The following is a 19062-nucleotide window of genomic DNA, read 5'->3' as shown; positions in this document are numbered from 1 at the left end:
TAAACATTTTGCTCTTTCTAAACTTTCTAAAAAATAAATAAATAAATATTATTAAAAATAATAGTAATGATTGAAACATTTAGCTCTTTCTAAACTTTCTAAAAAATAAATAAATAAATATTATTAAAAATAATAGTAATGATTGAAACATTTAGCTCTTTCTTAACTTTCTGAAATAAATAAAGTATTTAATTATTAATTAATTAATCAGTCAATTAAATAATAATAATAATAATAATAATAATAATAATAAAATAAAACAAATTAATTTGTATTTTATCCTGGTGAAATTATATTTATTATTATTATTATTATTATTATTATTATTATTATTATTATTATTTATTTATTTATTTATTTATTTATTTATTTATTTATTTATTTATTTATTTGCCATCAGTATGGCAAGTCAGCCACCTTTTGTAAAATAATTTAAAACTACAATAAAACACCTGCATCGTTTCTATACTGCTCTTTTTGTTTGCATAGCAAGTTTGCCTATTATGCATCATTAACATTTTAAAAATATTTAAATTCTACGTTCACAGACATTATTTTTGATGCTGTTGTTGTTGTTGGGGCAAGTGAAAATGCTGGCAGCTCGAAAGAATTCTTAGCGTTAAACCCTGTTGATCATTATCAATATTAATAATAATAATAATAATAATAATAATAATAATAATAATAATAATAATAAATATAATTTCACCAGGATAAAATACAAATTAATTTGTTTTATTTTATTTTAGTAGTAGTAGTAGTAGTAGTAATAATAATAATAATAATAATAATAATAACAATTTATCAATCATCTTAACCTTTTGAAGGAGTATGAGGCATTTTTGGATCTTTAAAGTCTTGCAAACACCGCTTAACGTTTTCAAGCCAAAATAGATTTCAACAGCGACGGAAAACCTCTGTTCATGTTGTCATTTAGGTGCAATATTTACAGAAAGGCTACAGTATACACCAGGCTTATCTTTGACATTTGACATATGACATTTACAAAAGACTGAGGAGAATACAAACAGACTGGTGTGTGCATACACCAGTGAACCCTGGGCTGCTGATGAAGACGACTCCTGTCAGTCTGAATAAAGACAGCAGGGATCAGTGGAGTATTCATTTCTCTAAAGCATGACTTCCTGTCATTGATACGGATAGACTCATTGGGCTAGTTTACAGTTGTCTGTGGCTCATCGGTCATTTGTGGAAATCTAGGACAGTTAGAGCTTAATAAAGCAGTTTTTTATTTATTTTTTTACACACAAAGATGTACAACTGGTTGGAAGAAGAGACTTTAACTTGAAATGAGATGGGACTAGATGAGACACCTGTTGTTATCAAATCCCAGTTTTGGATTTAAAAAAAAAATAAATAAATAAATAATAATAGTAATAATAAAACCTAAGAGATGAGAAGCTATGGTAAAGATAAAGAGGACAAAATATGGGAAATTAATTAATTAATTAATTAATTTTTTTTAATTGAGATACATAATCTGAAATAGTCTGGAATATTTAAGCTTTTTTTGGCAAACATACAGCTATTTGAATACCTGACACCTGAGGCTAAAATCTAAATATTGAATTAATATAATATTAAATAAAGTTTTGTCCTAATTACAATATTGAATATTGAATTTTGGATTATAGATCATATTTATAATAATAATAAATGTCAGTTTTAATATATTTATGGTAGAAAATTTACAAAATGTCTTAATGGAATTTGGGTTGGGCCGAAAGACAACACAATGCTGAGACTGCATCGCTGATCCTCCGCCCCACCCCCGTCGCAAACCCGCTAGCGAAGAATAAACACTTATATCTCCGTTTACACTAATACGTCTTGGCGTTTTAGAACGAAAATTATCCACATCTACACCGTGTTTAGCCTAGCATTTCTGAACAGCCCTCCGTCCGATGAAAACACACATCACGTGACCACACACATACAGTCACACACACTGTCATGCGCTCGTCTGTGCTCCAGTGAGCAGTGCACGTCGCATGGTTTGTCAAAGATGTACCGCTGGATCGCATCTCACTATAGTTGTTAAACAAGATATTCAGACATCCCAAGTCTCCTGGAAGTTCCGGGAGTCTCCTGTAAATACATAGAGTCTCCCGGGTGCCCGCAAATAAGTGATAATGTCCCGGAAATCGTGGGTCTCCCTCCTGGTTGTAAATCGCGCACTCTTCTCACCCCTCACCACTGGATCCCTCCTCGCTTTTCAGACACGTCGCAAGTCAAACACAGCCTCCAACACAAATCAATTAAGTTGACTTAATAGGTTTTTCCTCAAATTTAAATGAATTGAGCATGAATCAATTAGTCAAAAAAAAATGTTACTTTCAGATTAAGTAGTTTGAACAAGCAGCAAAAAAAAAAATGTTTTAGTGTGTTGACTAGTAACCCAATGCACATAATCCTGTTTATACTTGAACACACATGCCTAAAGTGCCTGTATGGTCATGTGACATACATTTTCATGGGTATGTAAGTGGAAGGAGATCTTTTCACAAATGCTAGATGAAACATTAGTGTGGACATCGATCAATTTTATTCCAAAACCCCAATTTTTAAAATAAAACACATTAGTGTAACACATGATGGCCTTCATCCAATGAGAGAGAAAGATAAAGGACAGCGGGGAGATTACAGAGGACTTTAAGACTACAACATCATGGCTTCAGTTTTGAGAAAGGCTCCTTCTCTGTCTTTTCGGATGCAGGAAATGGATGAAAGTTTGCAAAAAGTTTGACTGAAGCACTTAGTTCTGTAATGTTTTGCCTGCGTTGTTGCCTACCACAGAGGAGTTCAATCTTCAGTCTCATGCAAGAACTCGGATGCTGCAAGATTCAACAGATTTGACAGCAATTCCTCCTATAATAATCATATAGTGGACTCCTGTCGCCGATCCATAGTACTGTGAACACAGCAGCCACTGAATGCTAGCCTGAATAGTCATGCAGTGTGGAGAAAAAAATAAAAAAAAAATAAATAAAACTGTTGTTCAACAACTTTTAACTCAGTAAAAGAGACTGGCTGGAACAGAAAATACTGGATATAAGAGACACTATAATAAAGAAGAACCACTGAATTCAAATCTGACTTGATGTATTCTGTGGAAAACGAAGTAGATTTTGCAGAAAACAACTTGAAGCGGTGAGACCAAACATTTTGCACAAAAAAGTAAATGAATAATGATTGTAAGAGAAAGTGAGACGAGGTGGGACGCTAAGAGAAATATGGACTCAATTTGAATCTGAAGATGCATGGTTACTAAAAAACCAAAGGTTATTAATGTGTGTCTTAGTGTACAAAGCAACAAGGACATTATTTGGCCTAATCATGAAAAAAAATCAATATAGATTTTTATTAATAGGATATTTTGCAAGAGGAACATTACATTTCTTGAAAAAGAAGAAGGAAAAAAAACAGTTGTAAGCAAATAACATTTGACTTAAGGAAAACAAAATCAACAACAACCGGGACAAAATGGGACAAGAATAAAAATCAACATCAACAACAGACTATATATGAATCTTGGAATATGTATGTGGAAATGTAAAGGTAAGAAGAGAAAAGAGCAGATGGGACAAGAAAAAAAAATGGTTACCTGAATAAAAACAACACAATAAATAAATCTCGATTTAAGGATTTGGAAAAAAAGACGAAGTGGAAGATGAGATGACATGCTCCACGACATTGACTGAGCCATTACTTTTCCAAATCCCACTTTCCAAGAAGAGAAGGGATGCTGTTAGAATCTCACTTTGAACATTTGGAAAGAGGAAAACTACATAAATGGGACAGAAATAGTTAAAAAGGATTTACGATGAGACCAAAAAAATAGAAGAACTACTGTATTGTGTGCAGATCAGAAATGACAGTAGACATGGATCAAGATGAGGCCTTGTGAGACTAGATGAGCCGAGAAATTACGTTGGCTAGAACAAGAAGGAAAAAAAAACAGTTGTAAGCAAATAACATTTGACTTAAGGAAAACAAAATCAACAACAACCGGGACAAAATGGGACAAGAATAAAAATCAACATCAACAACAGACTATATATGAATCTTGGAATATGTATGTGGAAATGTAAAGGTAAGAAGAGAAAAGAGCAGATGGGACAAGAAAAAAAAATGGTTACCTGAATAAAAACAACACAATAAATAAATCTCGATTTAAGGATTTGGAAAAAAAGACGAAGTGGAAGATGAGATGACATGCTCCACGACATTGACTGAGCCATTTTCCAAATCCCACTTTCCAAGAAGAGAAGGGATGCTGTTAGAATCCCACTTTGAACATTTGGAAAGAGGAAAACTACATAAATGGGACAGAAATGGTTAAAAGGATTTATGATGAGACCAAAAAAATAGAAGAACTACTGTATTGTGTGCAGATCAGAAATGACAGTAGACGTGGATCAAGATGAGGCCTTGTGAGACTAGATGAGCCAAGACATTACGTTGGCTGATCAACAAAAACTTTTCATACGTGTTTAGGAAGAGGGAAGGAGACAGAATGGAGAGGAGATGAAAATTATTTGGTATAATAACTACTGTAAAGGAATAAGACTTAGATCTTTATTAAAGAGATGAGAAAAGCTGGACAATTGAGATGAGAAAATAAAATGATTAAGAAATTATGTCGACTGAAAAAAAAAGAGGTGTTCACATCCCAAGAAAATTGTTTTAGAAAATGATTGCTTCTTCTTTTTCCCGCTTGTTATGAGACCTCCCGGAAGCAGGTCTTTGCACGCCCAATAAAATAACTGGGATTTATTTGAGAGCTTTGCAACCATGATGAAATGGCTCTCTCCCTCATGCAAGACCAAAGTTATCATCTGCATCTTATTTGTGTTTTGAAAATGCCTCCCTTTTTTGGACAGAGACCATTACTTCTGCTTAAGCAATATCTGGAAATTTAAAGAGTGTGCCATGTCCGCTGCTAAAAGGCAAATCGCTTCTAAGAAGATGAGACGACTCTGAAGACGAATCCCATTTGAAAAGGGTAGACAAAGTACTTTCAGTTTAAAGAAGTAGTCCACCAAACAATGATTTACTTCTGTTATCGTTTATTCACCCTCAGTTTGTTCCAAAATGGCTTCCTTTCTTCTGTTGAACACAAAAGTAGATATTTTAAAGGATGTTGGTTATCAGATGTTGATGTTCCACATTGACTTCTCTAGCTATTTTTTTTGACACTATTGGCTTGTTTTCACTGAGTACAGTAGAGTGAACATTTATTTACATTTCCACTCTAAGAAGTACCAACATAGTGAGGGTACATTGGACAGTATTTTAAAAAGTGGCTAGACTTAATGCAGAACACTGATTGGTTTGCAGAGAATTGTCCCAAGTGGGCAACAAGCCATGGGAACAACAATAAAGGACTGTACTAATATTGACACCGTTTCATTGTGAAAACGTACCGCCGTATACATTTCTGGAGAGCACAAATTTTGTAGCCAGAGCTACGTAAGGCTGCATTTCGTCTTTCAAAATGGCTTTCGTGCTGCCAGCTGACTGATTTAACTCCGTGTGGACAGCTTTTCCGCTTTGATCAGTTTGCCCAGTGGCTCGCCATGTACGTCGTCAGACTTAGGACACATAGAGAAGTTGAACCCGAGGACAGGGTGTCCAGCGAATAACAGTTCCAGAAAGCAGGTAAAACAAAAATCAAAAAACAAAATAAGCAAGTAAATAACCGGGTGAGAACGTAGTATGATTTGAAAATGTAAAAATCAGGCGAGGGCTTTTCTTTTTTTTGGATTGCTTTTGAAAACACTGTCACTTGGGTTTAGGAAAGGGGGTTATTGGGTCAGTTGGTGATTTTAAAAACTATCGGTTGGGTTAAGGGAAGGGGGTGGGTGGGTAGATTGGTCGTTCAGTCAGTAGGCAGCGTCCTCTGGTAGATTTACACGAGAACAGCAGGTGCAAATGACACTTGCGAGAGAAATTTGAGATCTGAAAGAGCGTACACTGCGGCCTCTGGTACATTTGCGAAAACAAAAGCTGCAAAAAAACGTACCTCCTGGGATGTCTTCACGATCTCCAAAAATGTATATAGGTGTAAATATCAATAATTAGCCTGGGTTGACTAATATAATGACATTATGACAGGTATTGACTTGAGCTTTACCAAACCTAGTTATCATCTTTTTATAAACAGCCTCATGCCAAGAAGTAAAAACAGAATCTATTGTGAGCCCTCCGTTGTTGTTTAAGGCATCACATGTATGAATGTAAAATGTACAAATTGCATTTATTCTCTCTTTGAACATTGAACATTGACTTATTTCTTTTTTTAAACAAGAATATGTTAATTGGTGAGGATGCTGTTGGAAACAAAACCCAATAGTACTATACTATACTATACTAAACCATACCACTCATTGGAAACAAGGCATGTACGTGTCAATGGGGAACCCTCAATTGTTTTGTTACCAACATTCTTCAAAATATCTGCTTTTGTATTCAACAAAAGAAACCAGCCCATTTTACATCAAGATGAGGGTGAGTACATGTTCATTTCTTTGAGAACTACAGTATACTGTACCTTTCTTTATCACATTTAAAAACATTAATTCAAAACATTGCTTCAGAGCGTAAAATGCTCAGTTAAATTCCCACTTTTTAATCACTGACAGGCCCTCGAGGAAAATAAAAAAACAATAAAATGATTGAGTCACACATTTATTTATTTATTTAAAAAAATTTTTGCGATCACCAGGAACATGACATTCACATTGCCTAGGAAATTAATGAGCTAATTTCTAAAACTGATCTCGTAAACAAAGCCAAATGTGGCCAATTTGAGCAAAACGGGAGCCCTCAGCACTGAAATGCATTTGCAGTCACTCTACAGTAGTTTGTCATTTAATCTCCTCTATCCTCCTTTTTCCAGACATTCGTGAAAGCGGGAGCCCCAAACCAGTGATGGTTTTCGTTCACGGTGGATCGTACATGGAAGGAACAGGAAATATGTTCGACGGAAGCATCTTAGCCAGTTACGGCAATGTCATCGTCATAACCGTCAACTATCGGCTTGGTGTGCTCGGTAAGTACTTTGTTTTTTTAGGTTTTTTTTTTGCGCTTACCTTCCGGGTACTTGATCTGTGTTCCATATCTTCTGAATGGCTTGTTCCAGCTTTGTTTTGCTCCACCAAGGTACAGTTTTCATCCGGTGGTGAAAGATGATTTAGTTAGCTGTGAATAGCCTCAAGCTCATAAGCATAAAATGTGTGAAGTGGCAATGTTTTCTCCAGAGCGGCTTGCATGCATGAAAACGTATTATAGAAAAGTTTGTGGTAGTTGTATGTGATTTAGGGGAGATTGTAAATACCAGAACTATCAAAAGCTTTATGACCTTCTAGTTTAAATCACAAAGCAACAACCTCTACAGCCTGTGTGTGTGTCTCTCTATCTCTGACTTTTTTCCCTATTGTTATTCCTCTCCCTCTTTATGTGTCAGTTATAATTTCTCTAGACAACAGATGTGGATGGAGATAAAACTGGATATTTTTACTTAATGATTGAGATTGCCTGAAGCAAATGGTGTTGGATTTATTAATAAGCTTTGGAGCGTTTGCCAGTTGTCTAGATATGAAACATCTGCTATCAGAGAATGGTTAAGTGCTATTTTAGTTCTGTAATAATTGAGTTAGAGTACAGATTTGTTTCGGTGAAGTATCTTTCGCGAGGGCTGCTTTTCTCCGATTGTTTCATCATTGTTTGTCTGCGAGGTCGTTGTGCTAATTTATCATAATGTTTAATGCAGTCATTTTTTTTTATTATACATTATGCATATTCTTCAGTGATTGACACTGATTATTTTCAGATAAAGGATGATGGAGACTGATATAAATGTACTCATGTACTGTGTTTTTTAATAATAATTTACAGTGCTCGGCATAATTGAGTACACCACATTTTGAAAATGATTTTTTTTTCTTTTTTTTCAGTGCATATAGGCAATTTTAGTGTATTTAAACAAAACAGATTTATTAAAATAATAATTTAATGATCAAACATATTTAAAAATTGAAAGATAATACCATTAAATTCAAGCAAAATATTGTAAATAAATTGCAACCTACAAAATTTCAACTAAATTTTTCTTTTTTTTTTTACTTGATTCTTCCTCTCTTTAAAAAGGTGTATTTCATATTTTTCTATAACAAATACATTTAGGTGTATTCATTTCTGGACCGTTATCGCAAGTTATTTTGTTAGACTAGCTCCAGATTTGGCTTCAGTACTGACTAATCTAATGTATATGCACAAATACAACATTGTAGAGCTTCCTATTAAAATTGGAATTTTAAAAGATAGATGTGTGAGAGGTGTATTTATATATGCTGAGCACTGTATGTACAAATGCTTCTTTTTTTTCTTAAAGCAGTTTTACTAAAATAGCAAATCTATTTCATGAGCAAATGTATGATTACAAGCAGCCATTATTTTGTGTGTGTGTTGAATATACTCTAAACAGATTTCTTTGTATTCAGTCTGATCAACCTTCTACATACCCCTACACAGTGAATGTTTCAGTGCTTATGTGATTTAAGTAATTAATAAAAAATGAAGACTGCACTGCATTTTATAGATTTGTTTAACATTGAGAACAATACTTGTGTAACATTTTGTATGTAAATCATTTTTTAAACTCTTTTAATATTTAAAATTAATTTTTTTATATTTATTTTTTTTTAACTCTTTTTAATATTTATCTTGCCTTGTTTAAGATAGTCTTTAGCTGAGTTAACGTGTTGCTAACAATCCCCTATATATATATATATATATATATATATATATATATATATATATATATATATATATATATATATATATATATATATATACAAACACTAATGTCACATTGGGCAAAACATTTTGGTTTTGTCATAATTTACTTGCATATTACCTGTCTATTATTAAGATATTAACTGCAGGGCTTGCAAAATATCAAAATTCCTAGTAGCCCTCGGGCAGGCATATAAAATTAAGTAGCCCTCATAGAAAATACAATATTTATTAAATAAAACAAAAGCATACATTTACTTAATAACAATATATATATATATATATATATATATATATATATATATATATATATATATATATATATATATAATGGCATTTGTCATAGGCTATATAATATAGGTTATACATTTTTAAATAACCAAAATTGTATTATTTACCTTTTTTTTATTTAATTATTTTTCATTTTCAAAAAAAAAAAAATGAAGTAAACATGTTTTCAGGTTATTTTTTGCAGCTATAAATACATTCCACTATGTTACAGAGTACATATGCTGTATCTGAATCTTATGTCGGTGCGATCTCTGAGTGAGTGCCGAGTGTTTGTGTGCTTCAGTGCTTCACATTCAGCACAGAACAAGCGAATAAACAGACAGAAACAATGCGTTACTTTGGAAGGAGCTGATAATATTGTGGCTTTTCTTCTTTATTATGAACAGGTGGATTTATTGCTGCAGTATCAGCAGCACAGCACATACATAATTATGCACTTTGTGGGAGAATGTAAAAGCATTGAAATATATATTTTCCTCCCACCGGGCAGTGAGTAGATAGATTTTGGTACCCTGGTTAAAAAAAATATATATAATAATAGCCCCAGGACGTTGAGCTACCAGATTTGCGAGCCCTGAGTAACTGTTTATTGGTACCTATAAAGTATGATCTTATTCTACTTTCCTAATCAAACCCATCTACTACCTAATTAACTATTAATAAGCAGCTGATTAGTAGTTTATTGTGCTAATAGTCGTAGTTAAGAGTTTGTTAAAAACCTCATGAAATTAATATTAACCGTATGAATTTGTGAGCTAACATTGCTAGTTTAGTGGTGAACAATTCATCTGTGCATGTCGGTAAGAAAGGTTTCCCTTTTGATCTTTAATTGAAATCTGAAAATGCACTGATTTATTTATTTATTTTTTTTTTCCGTAAAATAGTCAGATTACATATATCGTAGGTGTTAGGTGTGGTTAACACACCTACATAAACACACCCCTCCATTTTGCAACAAACAGGAATGGTGTGCCTGTTAGTTTGTATTAACTCTCACTAAACCCTTTTCCCAATCTTTTTTAATAAAATGCCTCCTTTACTACATCCAATCAGCTCGGAGGTGGAAAAAAAAAACAAGCCACACCCACTGTTTACTCATTTAATATGTCATTTCTATTGGAATTGCATCCAAAAAAATAAAAAAATAAATAAAAAAGCAGGTGCAGCTTTCAGTTCATGTGGACTTTAATAGCTTGAATTGTGACTTAAAGTGTTAGCCCATGTTGTCTAATTTCAGTTAAAAAGTAAAAGTAAAAATAAAAATTCACACTATTATCTAGCTACTGGCTTAATTGCCTGCCCATAATTAAGACATTACCTGTTTTAGTTATTAGAAGTTATTATATTATACTTATTGTTATAAGTTATTATAAATGATCTAATTCTACGACCCTTATTATACTTAATACCTAAACCCAACTACTGCATTACTATTAATAATCAGCTAATTAGTACTTTATAGAGCTAATAGATTTAGTTAATGGTTGTTGATAGGGTGAATTGTAATTTAAAAAAAAGTCTTACCAGCTGATTTTCAGTGTTGTCAAAAAACCTGAAGACTAGTTTATTTCTTATGCACATCTTGTTTGTGAGTGTTGTCATGCAGGGTTAATCTTCAGTAATAATTTGTTCTTTTATAGTGATAACTGGTCGATTAAATAAGAGCTATTGATCAATGCACAGTTCAGATTGTTCAAATAGCCTTGTTAAAGAAACATTAGCATCTGCTGCTAATCCTGCAAACGGTTTTATTGTGTTTTTTTGTTAAGCTCTTCACATCTGTACAGTATAACTCACCACTCTGAAGTATTAGCATTCTGGCAGATGCTAACGTGCTGGTGCTGTATGTGCCGTTAATCTGCATTTCATAAAAATATGCATGAATTCTGAAATTAGCATCAGTTATTTGCACCAGGATCATCACAGTATATCTCTCTCCGTTAGTAAATGAGGCCCAGTGTGATCGTTCCTCGCTAATGATTCAGCTAGCAGCCATCTTCCCTCAGTCACCCTTAGCTTTTTATAACAAATCCACTACTGATGATTAGCAATTTTTTTATTTATTTTTTCCTTTCCTAGCGATGGCACACAAATCCATTAGGGGGTTTAAGCATGTGCCCGCATGCCACAACCCTTAATTTATTGTTGCTATGTTTTCCTCATGGTTGTCTGGGGTTCGCCTAAGCTGCGGAGCAGCCTTTAGGGAAAGGTGCTGTAATGGTGAGAGGGCCTAATGGATTATAACGCTGCACAGTCTGAGTGTCATTATCAGAACTGTTGTAGATTTATGGAGCGAGTCGCTCTTGTCATGCCCCCCTGAATAAAACTGCTCTCCGACAGCTAATCAGCTGGCATTAGGGGTTGTTTTTACTGAGCACCACCATCATATTTTTTGGGCAGATATGGTGTCCCAATCCTCTTTATAAACCATCCTTCAAATTGAGACAATGACCACTGTGTTTAACCAAAAATAGTGACTTACCCATTCTGAATGAATAACAAGCTCTAGAATTTTGCAATAACTTGTGAAATGTTTGGAATTCATGTTGAAAATGTTCCAAATTTGGTGTTAGACATGCCATTTTAATATAATTGCACAAGTTTCATTGTGGCTTGTGCAGTATTGATTGGCTTAATTTGGTACTGTCCTGGCCAAGAGGGTGTGTTGCTGGCTGCTATTTCTGAATGTTTTAAATGTCTAAATTATGGATCACCAACCCTGTTGCTGGAAAACTACCTTCCTGCACAATTCAGCTCCAACCCTAATTAAACACACCTGAACCAATTAAGTAGGACCTAAAGCAGCACTTGATAATTATAGACAGGTGTGTTTGTTCAGGGTTGCAACTGAAATCTGCTGGAAGGTACCTCTCCAGGAACAGGGTTGGTGACTGCTGGTCTAAAACTTTTATGTTCATATGCTGTAAAGTGTTTTAGAATAAAAATGCTCCATGTAAGCAAAAACTGCCAAAGGGTTTTTTTAATTATTGGTTAATTAACTATGCACCCCTGAGGTGAAACTATTGTAATAACAAAAAGCATCATTTTACAACTTCAAAATATTCATCTGTTTAATTGAGCTGTTGAAAAAAAAAGCTGCTGCAGTAACATTGCCAGTATTACCTTAGTTTTGAGAAATGCCACATATCTTTTTAGTTGATACTTTTATAGATAAATTCATAGGGGTACACTGACAACACTTTTTATTGTGTAACAGTTGGCATAAGAGGTTGTTTTAACTGAAAACCTCTATCATGTTCTTGGACTGATATGACCCAATCCTCTTTAGGATCTATTCTTCAATTTCAGCCAATAACAAATATGTTGAAGCAAAAATAGTGACATACCCATACTAAAAAACACGCTCGAGCGGGACAATTTTGCAATCACATGTTAAAATTACATGTAAAGTATTTGAAACGCATGTAGACATGTGACATGCATGGATTTGGAATATTCTCATATGTAGCCCACATAATTGTGTGGTCATCAACAATTTATGATTTACAACAGGACTTTGATTTACTTGGAAAAAAAAAAAAAAACATTTACATAAATAATACATGCAACATCATACTAAAAAACTATAATACAAGTCACTAAAATATTCAATGTGGGCTCTGAACAGTACGAGATGCTTTTGATAGGTGTGTGTTTCCCACTGTATTAGCTGAATCATATTGTGTAGCACAGAATCTTGAGTCCAACCACTGCATTTACATAGTTTTCTAAACATTGCTAAACAACGCGACCAGATGCCTAATGAGGGCGCTGGTGTCTGTAACCTAATAGAAAACAATGTTTAGAAATAAGGGTTCACACCAAATGCGGAATTAAGTAAGTTATATACAAAGTCAATGCAAACGTGCAAATAAAAGCAAATTTGCTAGAGGTAAAAAATATAAAAATGAAAATAAAAAAATCCTTGCAAGCAACACTGAAAATTTGATTTATGTAGCACGATTTCAACAGCTTTCGTTACCCAGCGTGCTTTTCAGCTAATAAAATCAGCGGAGACTAGCAATAACAAACAGCTTAAAAATAACACTCACACCTCCTAACAGTCAATTGCCTTTGAAAACAAAAAAGTATTTTATCTAGACTTAAAGATGCTGATGGAAGTTGATAGCCTTACTGAAGGTGGTAAAGCGTTCCAAAACCTACATTTACATTTAATTCACTATTTATGGGTATGCAGCAGATCTTAATTGCAGAATCAAAGGGATCTGGTAGGCTGGTACAAAGTTAGTAGCTCACAGAGGTAAAAAAAAGAGTCATACCGTTTAGAGATTTAAAAACAAAAAGTACAATTCTAAACTCTAAAAAGTACAGGCAGCCAGTGTAAAGAGCGTAAGACTGGAGTTATATACTCCCTCTTTTTAGTCAAAAAATGGGCCACTGCATTTTTTACAATTTGTAACCTGGAAAGGGTGCATTGTTGCACTGTACCGCATTCAGTGTGTGATGGGCACAAATATGGATATTGGTTCTTAAAGGGGAAACTTATAATAAAGCAGGGTCACATAGACTGATTTTGCATTCTTGCAACCCGGTAGCAACTCTTTCATGAACCGGTACCGGCCTGCGACCTTGTAATTGGCGACCTCTGATATTTTTTTAAAAGGTGAACCTGTATCATATTCATTGTTTTTTGGTTAACCCTCCTATTAACCTACAATTCTGGTAACCCTTTTTATCTTTTGGGGTAAATTTGATGCTAGTAATTTAAACTACCAAAATGTAATTTTTATTTTTTACTACGAGGCTTGCGTAATTGATGCCATGTTTGACTTCTTAGAGAGTCATGAAACACCAAAACACATTTTTTGAGATGCTAAAAGTCATATTTATATATGGCCCACATTGCTAAAAACACTATTAGGACACATATATTTCGCAAAAAAAAAAGAAAATTGGTTATTTTTGCGTTGTTTAGAGCAAATTCGTTCTTCAGGTTGGAAAATAAATTTTGAAGCTATGTCACAGCGTTGAGATTATTGTGTAAATACCAGCATGGAGATTGGATGTCTGTGCCAGCTGGTAGAATGACAAGTTTTCAGCATATCTGTTCATTAAATCATGAGAAAACCAATCAGTGTGCTCTATTACGAATGAGTTGCAACTTCGTTAGTAAGATATTGCTTCGAAGATTCTTTTACCTGTTACAGTGTTCAGAGAGGTACAGGTGAATTAGGTAGGCTAAATTGTTCGGACTGTATAAGTGTGAATTGATGTGTGTGGATGTTTCCTGGAGATGGGTTGTGGCTGGAAGGGCATCCACTATGTAAAAACGTGCTGGATAAGTTGGCGGTTCATCCGCTGTGGCAACCCCAGATTAATAAAGGGACTGAGCCGAAAAGAAAATGAATGAATGAATGAGTGTTCAGAGAGACGCCCTGTTGTGTTGCTAAACATAATTAAAACAAGTGGAAGAAGAAGAAGGAAAATGGTTTGGAGACATGGGTCATCGATGTTCCGTTTTCAAATGTGATGAAAAACTGTTTTGTTTTCATTTCTCCATGAAACACAGCTTGTTTGGACCCAAGCAGTTGGATTATGGTGGTCTGCTAACATGCGACAAAAATATGTTTTTTAAGAAATGTATTTACTGAATCTGAAATCTGGAAGTTGTAAAATATGGAGTTGCCACTCGGTTTCAGTTTGTGTTAATTGTCCTGTTTTTACAGTGTGTGTGATCAATGTTTGTTGTTTATGTTTCTCCAGATGGCAAAGTTAGTATCCTCAGTAGTTCTCTTTCAGTTTTTGAATACATACCTTAGTCAAAATGATTTTAGTTACTAAGTTTACAGTCATTTCACTGCAATATTTGGATGGCAAAGTTAGATTGTATCGTCCGCAGCTCTAGAAATAACCCTCCCTCTCCCTCTCCCCTGCCTTTTATACATCCAGATTACCGATTGGCAAATCACCACACTAAATTACCACTAGGATCAGCCTGGTTACAAAATGAGTACAGGACATTGAAAAAAAAAAAAATGGCCATGCTAATTTCATGTTTACGGAGTCATCCACGTTTAATTAGGAAAAGTCATTAAATTTAAAGCAAACAAAAATGTCAAGTATACATTTGCTTAACGTTCAACAGGGTCAAATTGACCCCTAGGTTAATAGTAGGGTTAAAGAAGTGTTGTGCTCTGCTACCGAATGACACACTTGAGTTACAGTAGCATTGTTAACTAGATCTAAATTGGTTGCGATTTGAGTCATCAGCACTTGTTAGTCAATATGTCCGTGGTTGGCTGAATGCTGCACTGGTTGATGTGTGTATGTATGTGTGCGTGCGTTTGCATGCCGGTTAGTTCGGTTGTTTACTTCTTTGTCAAGACTTCGCCGCATTGCTCACCTTGTAATAATGGGTTTGTTGTTTTGCTTTAATCATTCCATGTGGCCCAGCGTTGAGGATTATTATTTTTCATGCTTATTAATTTTCTTCTCCCTTGAAACAAATACCCTTGATGTTTCGGTTTCATTAGTCTTTTGCTTTCGCCAACCTCCACCTCTCTTGTTGTCTCTCCGCGGTTTTGCCTTTAGCGCTGTGTCCTTTATCACGTCTTTCTCTCTTGTTCTCCTCAGTCATATGCTTGCTTGAGCGTAAGCCTCGCCACAGGGTCTTTAAAGAAGCATGTATGATGTCTGACCCTATTCAGGAAGCAATGTGTCTGGGGAGATGCTTCATTTGAGGGTGTTTATTAATCTTAACAAGCGTTTAACAGCTCTACGGGATCTGTCCTCGTCCATTATTTTGCCATCCCAGTGCTAGCTGTGAGGACTGGCTGTTTGAGGTGTTGTTTAATTTATTTTAGTTTAATTTTATTTAATGTAATATATTTTTGTCATATATATATATATATATATATATATATATATATATATATATATATATATATATATATATATATATATATATATATATATATATATATACTTATTTATTTATTTATTTATTTTTTCTTCACGGTATGTCTGATAATATTTTTTCTTGTGGAGAATGTCTTATTTGTTTTATTTCAGCTAGAATAAAAGCAAAAGAAACAAAATTATTTGCCCCTTTAAGCTATTTTTTTTTCAATAATTTACAGGGCAAACCATTGTTATACAATAATTTGCCTAATTACCCTGACCTGCCTTATTAACCTGATTAACCTAGTTAAGTCTTTAAATGTCACTTTAAGCTGTATAGAAGTGTCTTAAAAATTATCAAGTATACTATTATTTACTGTCATCATAACAAAGATAAAATAAATCAGAAATAAGAAATAAGTTATTAAAACTTTTAGAAATGTGCTGAAACAATCTTCCCTCCATTAAACAGAAATTTGGGAAAAAAATAAACAGGGGCGCTAATAATTCAGGGGGGGGCTAATAATTATTGTTATATATATATATATATATATATATATATATATATATATATATATATATATATATTGTTGCGTGTTAGGGTTAGTGTGTGTGTGTGTGTGTGTGTGTTACATTTTATAATCAAATATTATTTATTCAATTAAATATAAATTATTATTTCAATAAAAAAAAAATAAAAAATTAACACAATGCAGATCAATGTTGAATACACAAGTAAAGCTGCACCTGCCTCTGCTGATGTCTTCTCCATTGTCTTCTGTCCATTAGTTACAGTGTATTTATTTATTTTTTTTATCTAATTTGTTTAAAACATTTAGTTGAAACATTTAATTTCAGTTTGCTGTTTTGTAGTTTAACAATAAAACAAACTACCAAAAAAGACTACCTCTCTTCTAAGACTGGATGGGGGGCCAAACTAAATGGTACCAATGACCAGCTTCGGCCCGCGGACCCTAATTTGGGCACCTCTGCTTTATATAAAATATATCATACTATATCAAATGATTCTGGTTCACAGTATGTTATATTTGGTATATGAACTGTTGTTGGACTGAATGGCATTATGATATGTACCAAATGTTTTGGACACAAGATATCATCACGATATCGCTTTGGTACAAAATGTGCACAAAACATATTCACACACACACACACACACACAAAAAAAGTATGGAAGTGGTTACTTTGTTATTACCATTCCAATAACTTAAATATTTTATTATAAAAAGAGTAAATTTTAGTCCATGTTAATGCCTACAAATTTCACCAGGAACACTTTTGTACTATTTAGGTACTAATACATACCTTCAATCTACTGAAATAGACTGTTTAGGTACAACTACTGAAAAGGTACCACTCAAGTAACTGCTCTCATACCGTTTCTTTCTTCCTTCGAGTGTATAAACCATTGTTGCATGGAATGACTCATAGAATGAATCATAGACTTACTGTAGACATCTGGCATTATTTCTGTCCAATATGATTAGTGTTTGCTTGAACGTGTTGCAATCACCTCAGGCCTTGACCCAGCTTTCCTGCAACCCTACAGATTTAATAGCTCTACCCTGTAGATTTAGTACTCTACGTATGTATGCAGATGTGTTAGCGTAAGTGCTGGGTCTCAGTGGTGGTGACGGGTGGACGCGTTGGTAGAGGGCAAAAAGGCAAGCGGCAGAGGACGGACGACATCTGCCATCAGAGAGGCTTTGCCCTGTGAGCGCCACTAACTGAAGGGATTAGTTCAGCCTGCAAGAGCGCAGCAGATGTCCATCTGGACCCGTTCACTCACCGCTCCTCCTCTTCTCCAAAGTCTCTCTTTTACTTTCTTTGGCTTACTCTCTCCCTCATGTCCTCATTTTGGCCTGGTTTCCAGAGATTGACCCAGGATAGACTTATATAGGATTTGGTGTTGGTCTTGTGCTGAGTCAAGTGGTCAGTTTGACCATATTTGATTAAGAGACAGCTGTCTACTGAGGGTGGAAAGAAGAAGAATGAGAGAGCTGAAAAGCATTAAATACACTGTCAAAGGTCAAAGTGTTCGCCCTGCTGTGACATTCATTTCTGTTCATTGCAGTTCGATGGAGGAAAGTTTTTTTTTTTTTTTTTTTTCAGCACATTTTTAAACAATAGTTTTAATAGCTCATCATTTCTAATAACTAGTTTCTTTCGTGTTCGTTCATAGAATAACACATTTTTTAACATAATAGTTAAAATAGTGTATTTGCCATCATGGCTTTTCTAGTTATTCTGTAAGATACTGGCATTCCGCTCTATTAAAAGATTGCTTAAAGGTTACTTATGATAACTAGGCAAGTCAGGGTAATTAGGCAACTCACCCGCCACTTTATTACACCTTACTAGTTCCGAGTTGGACCCACTTTTGCCTTCAGAACTACTATAGTGCTTCGTGGCATAGATTGAACAGTATGCTGGAGATATTCCTCAGATATTTTGGTCCATCTTGACATGATAGTATCACACAGTTGCTGCATTGTGCTCTTTTTGATTGAGGCCTGGTGACTGTGGAGGCCATATGAGCACAGTGAACTCTGTCATGTTCAAGAAACCAGTCTGAGATGATTTGTGCTTTATGACATGGTGCGTTATCCTGCTGGAATTAGCTATTACAAGATGCGTACATTGTGGTCATAAAGGGGTGGACATGGTCAGCAACAATACTCAGTTAGGCTGTGGTGTTGACACAATGCTCAATTGGTATGCTCAATCCTGGCCAAAGTCCCTCAATCTGCCCTTACGATCATGGCCTCCCAATCATCCCCATCCACCAGATTGGCTCTATTACTGTCTCTTCACTCTACTAATAACCATCCAAGTGGATGCTGCACACTGGTGGTGGTGTGGAGTAAATGCACTATATAAATACACATTACATTTACATTACATTACTAATGAGCCCAAAGTTTGCCAACAAAATACCCCTTACACCATTATACCACCACCAGCCTAAACTATTGATCCAAGGCAGGATGGATCCATGCTTTCATGTTGTTGACGCCAAATTCTGACCCTATAATCTGAATATCGCAGAAGAAATTGAGACTCATCAGA

At 34.6% G+C, this 19062-nt stretch overlaps 1 protein-coding gene across 31 annotated transcripts in view; it reads left to right on the top strand.

The window, feature by feature from the left end:
• The window catches only part of nlgn1 (neuroligin 1), a 786090-nt gene that overhangs the window by 534731 nt on the left and 232297 nt on the right, over window positions 1-19062 (top strand). For all 31 annotated transcript variants that reach the window (XM_087271568.1, XM_087271573.1, XM_087271572.1 and 28 more), the window contains 1 exon segment: window positions 6923-7075. In XM_087271568.1, the coding sequence (XP_087127694.1) occupies window positions 6923-7075 (153 nt within the window).

This window comes from Danio rerio, chromosome 11 (genome assembly GCF_052040795.2).
Source record: "Danio rerio strain M-AB ecotype USA chromosome 11, GRCz13ab, whole genome shotgun sequence".
Classification (NCBI taxonomy): Eukaryota; Metazoa; Chordata; class Actinopteri; order Cypriniformes; family Danionidae; genus Danio; species Danio rerio.
Note: the sequence above shows the minus strand (reverse complement) of the source record. Positions and strands in the feature narration are given on the sequence as shown.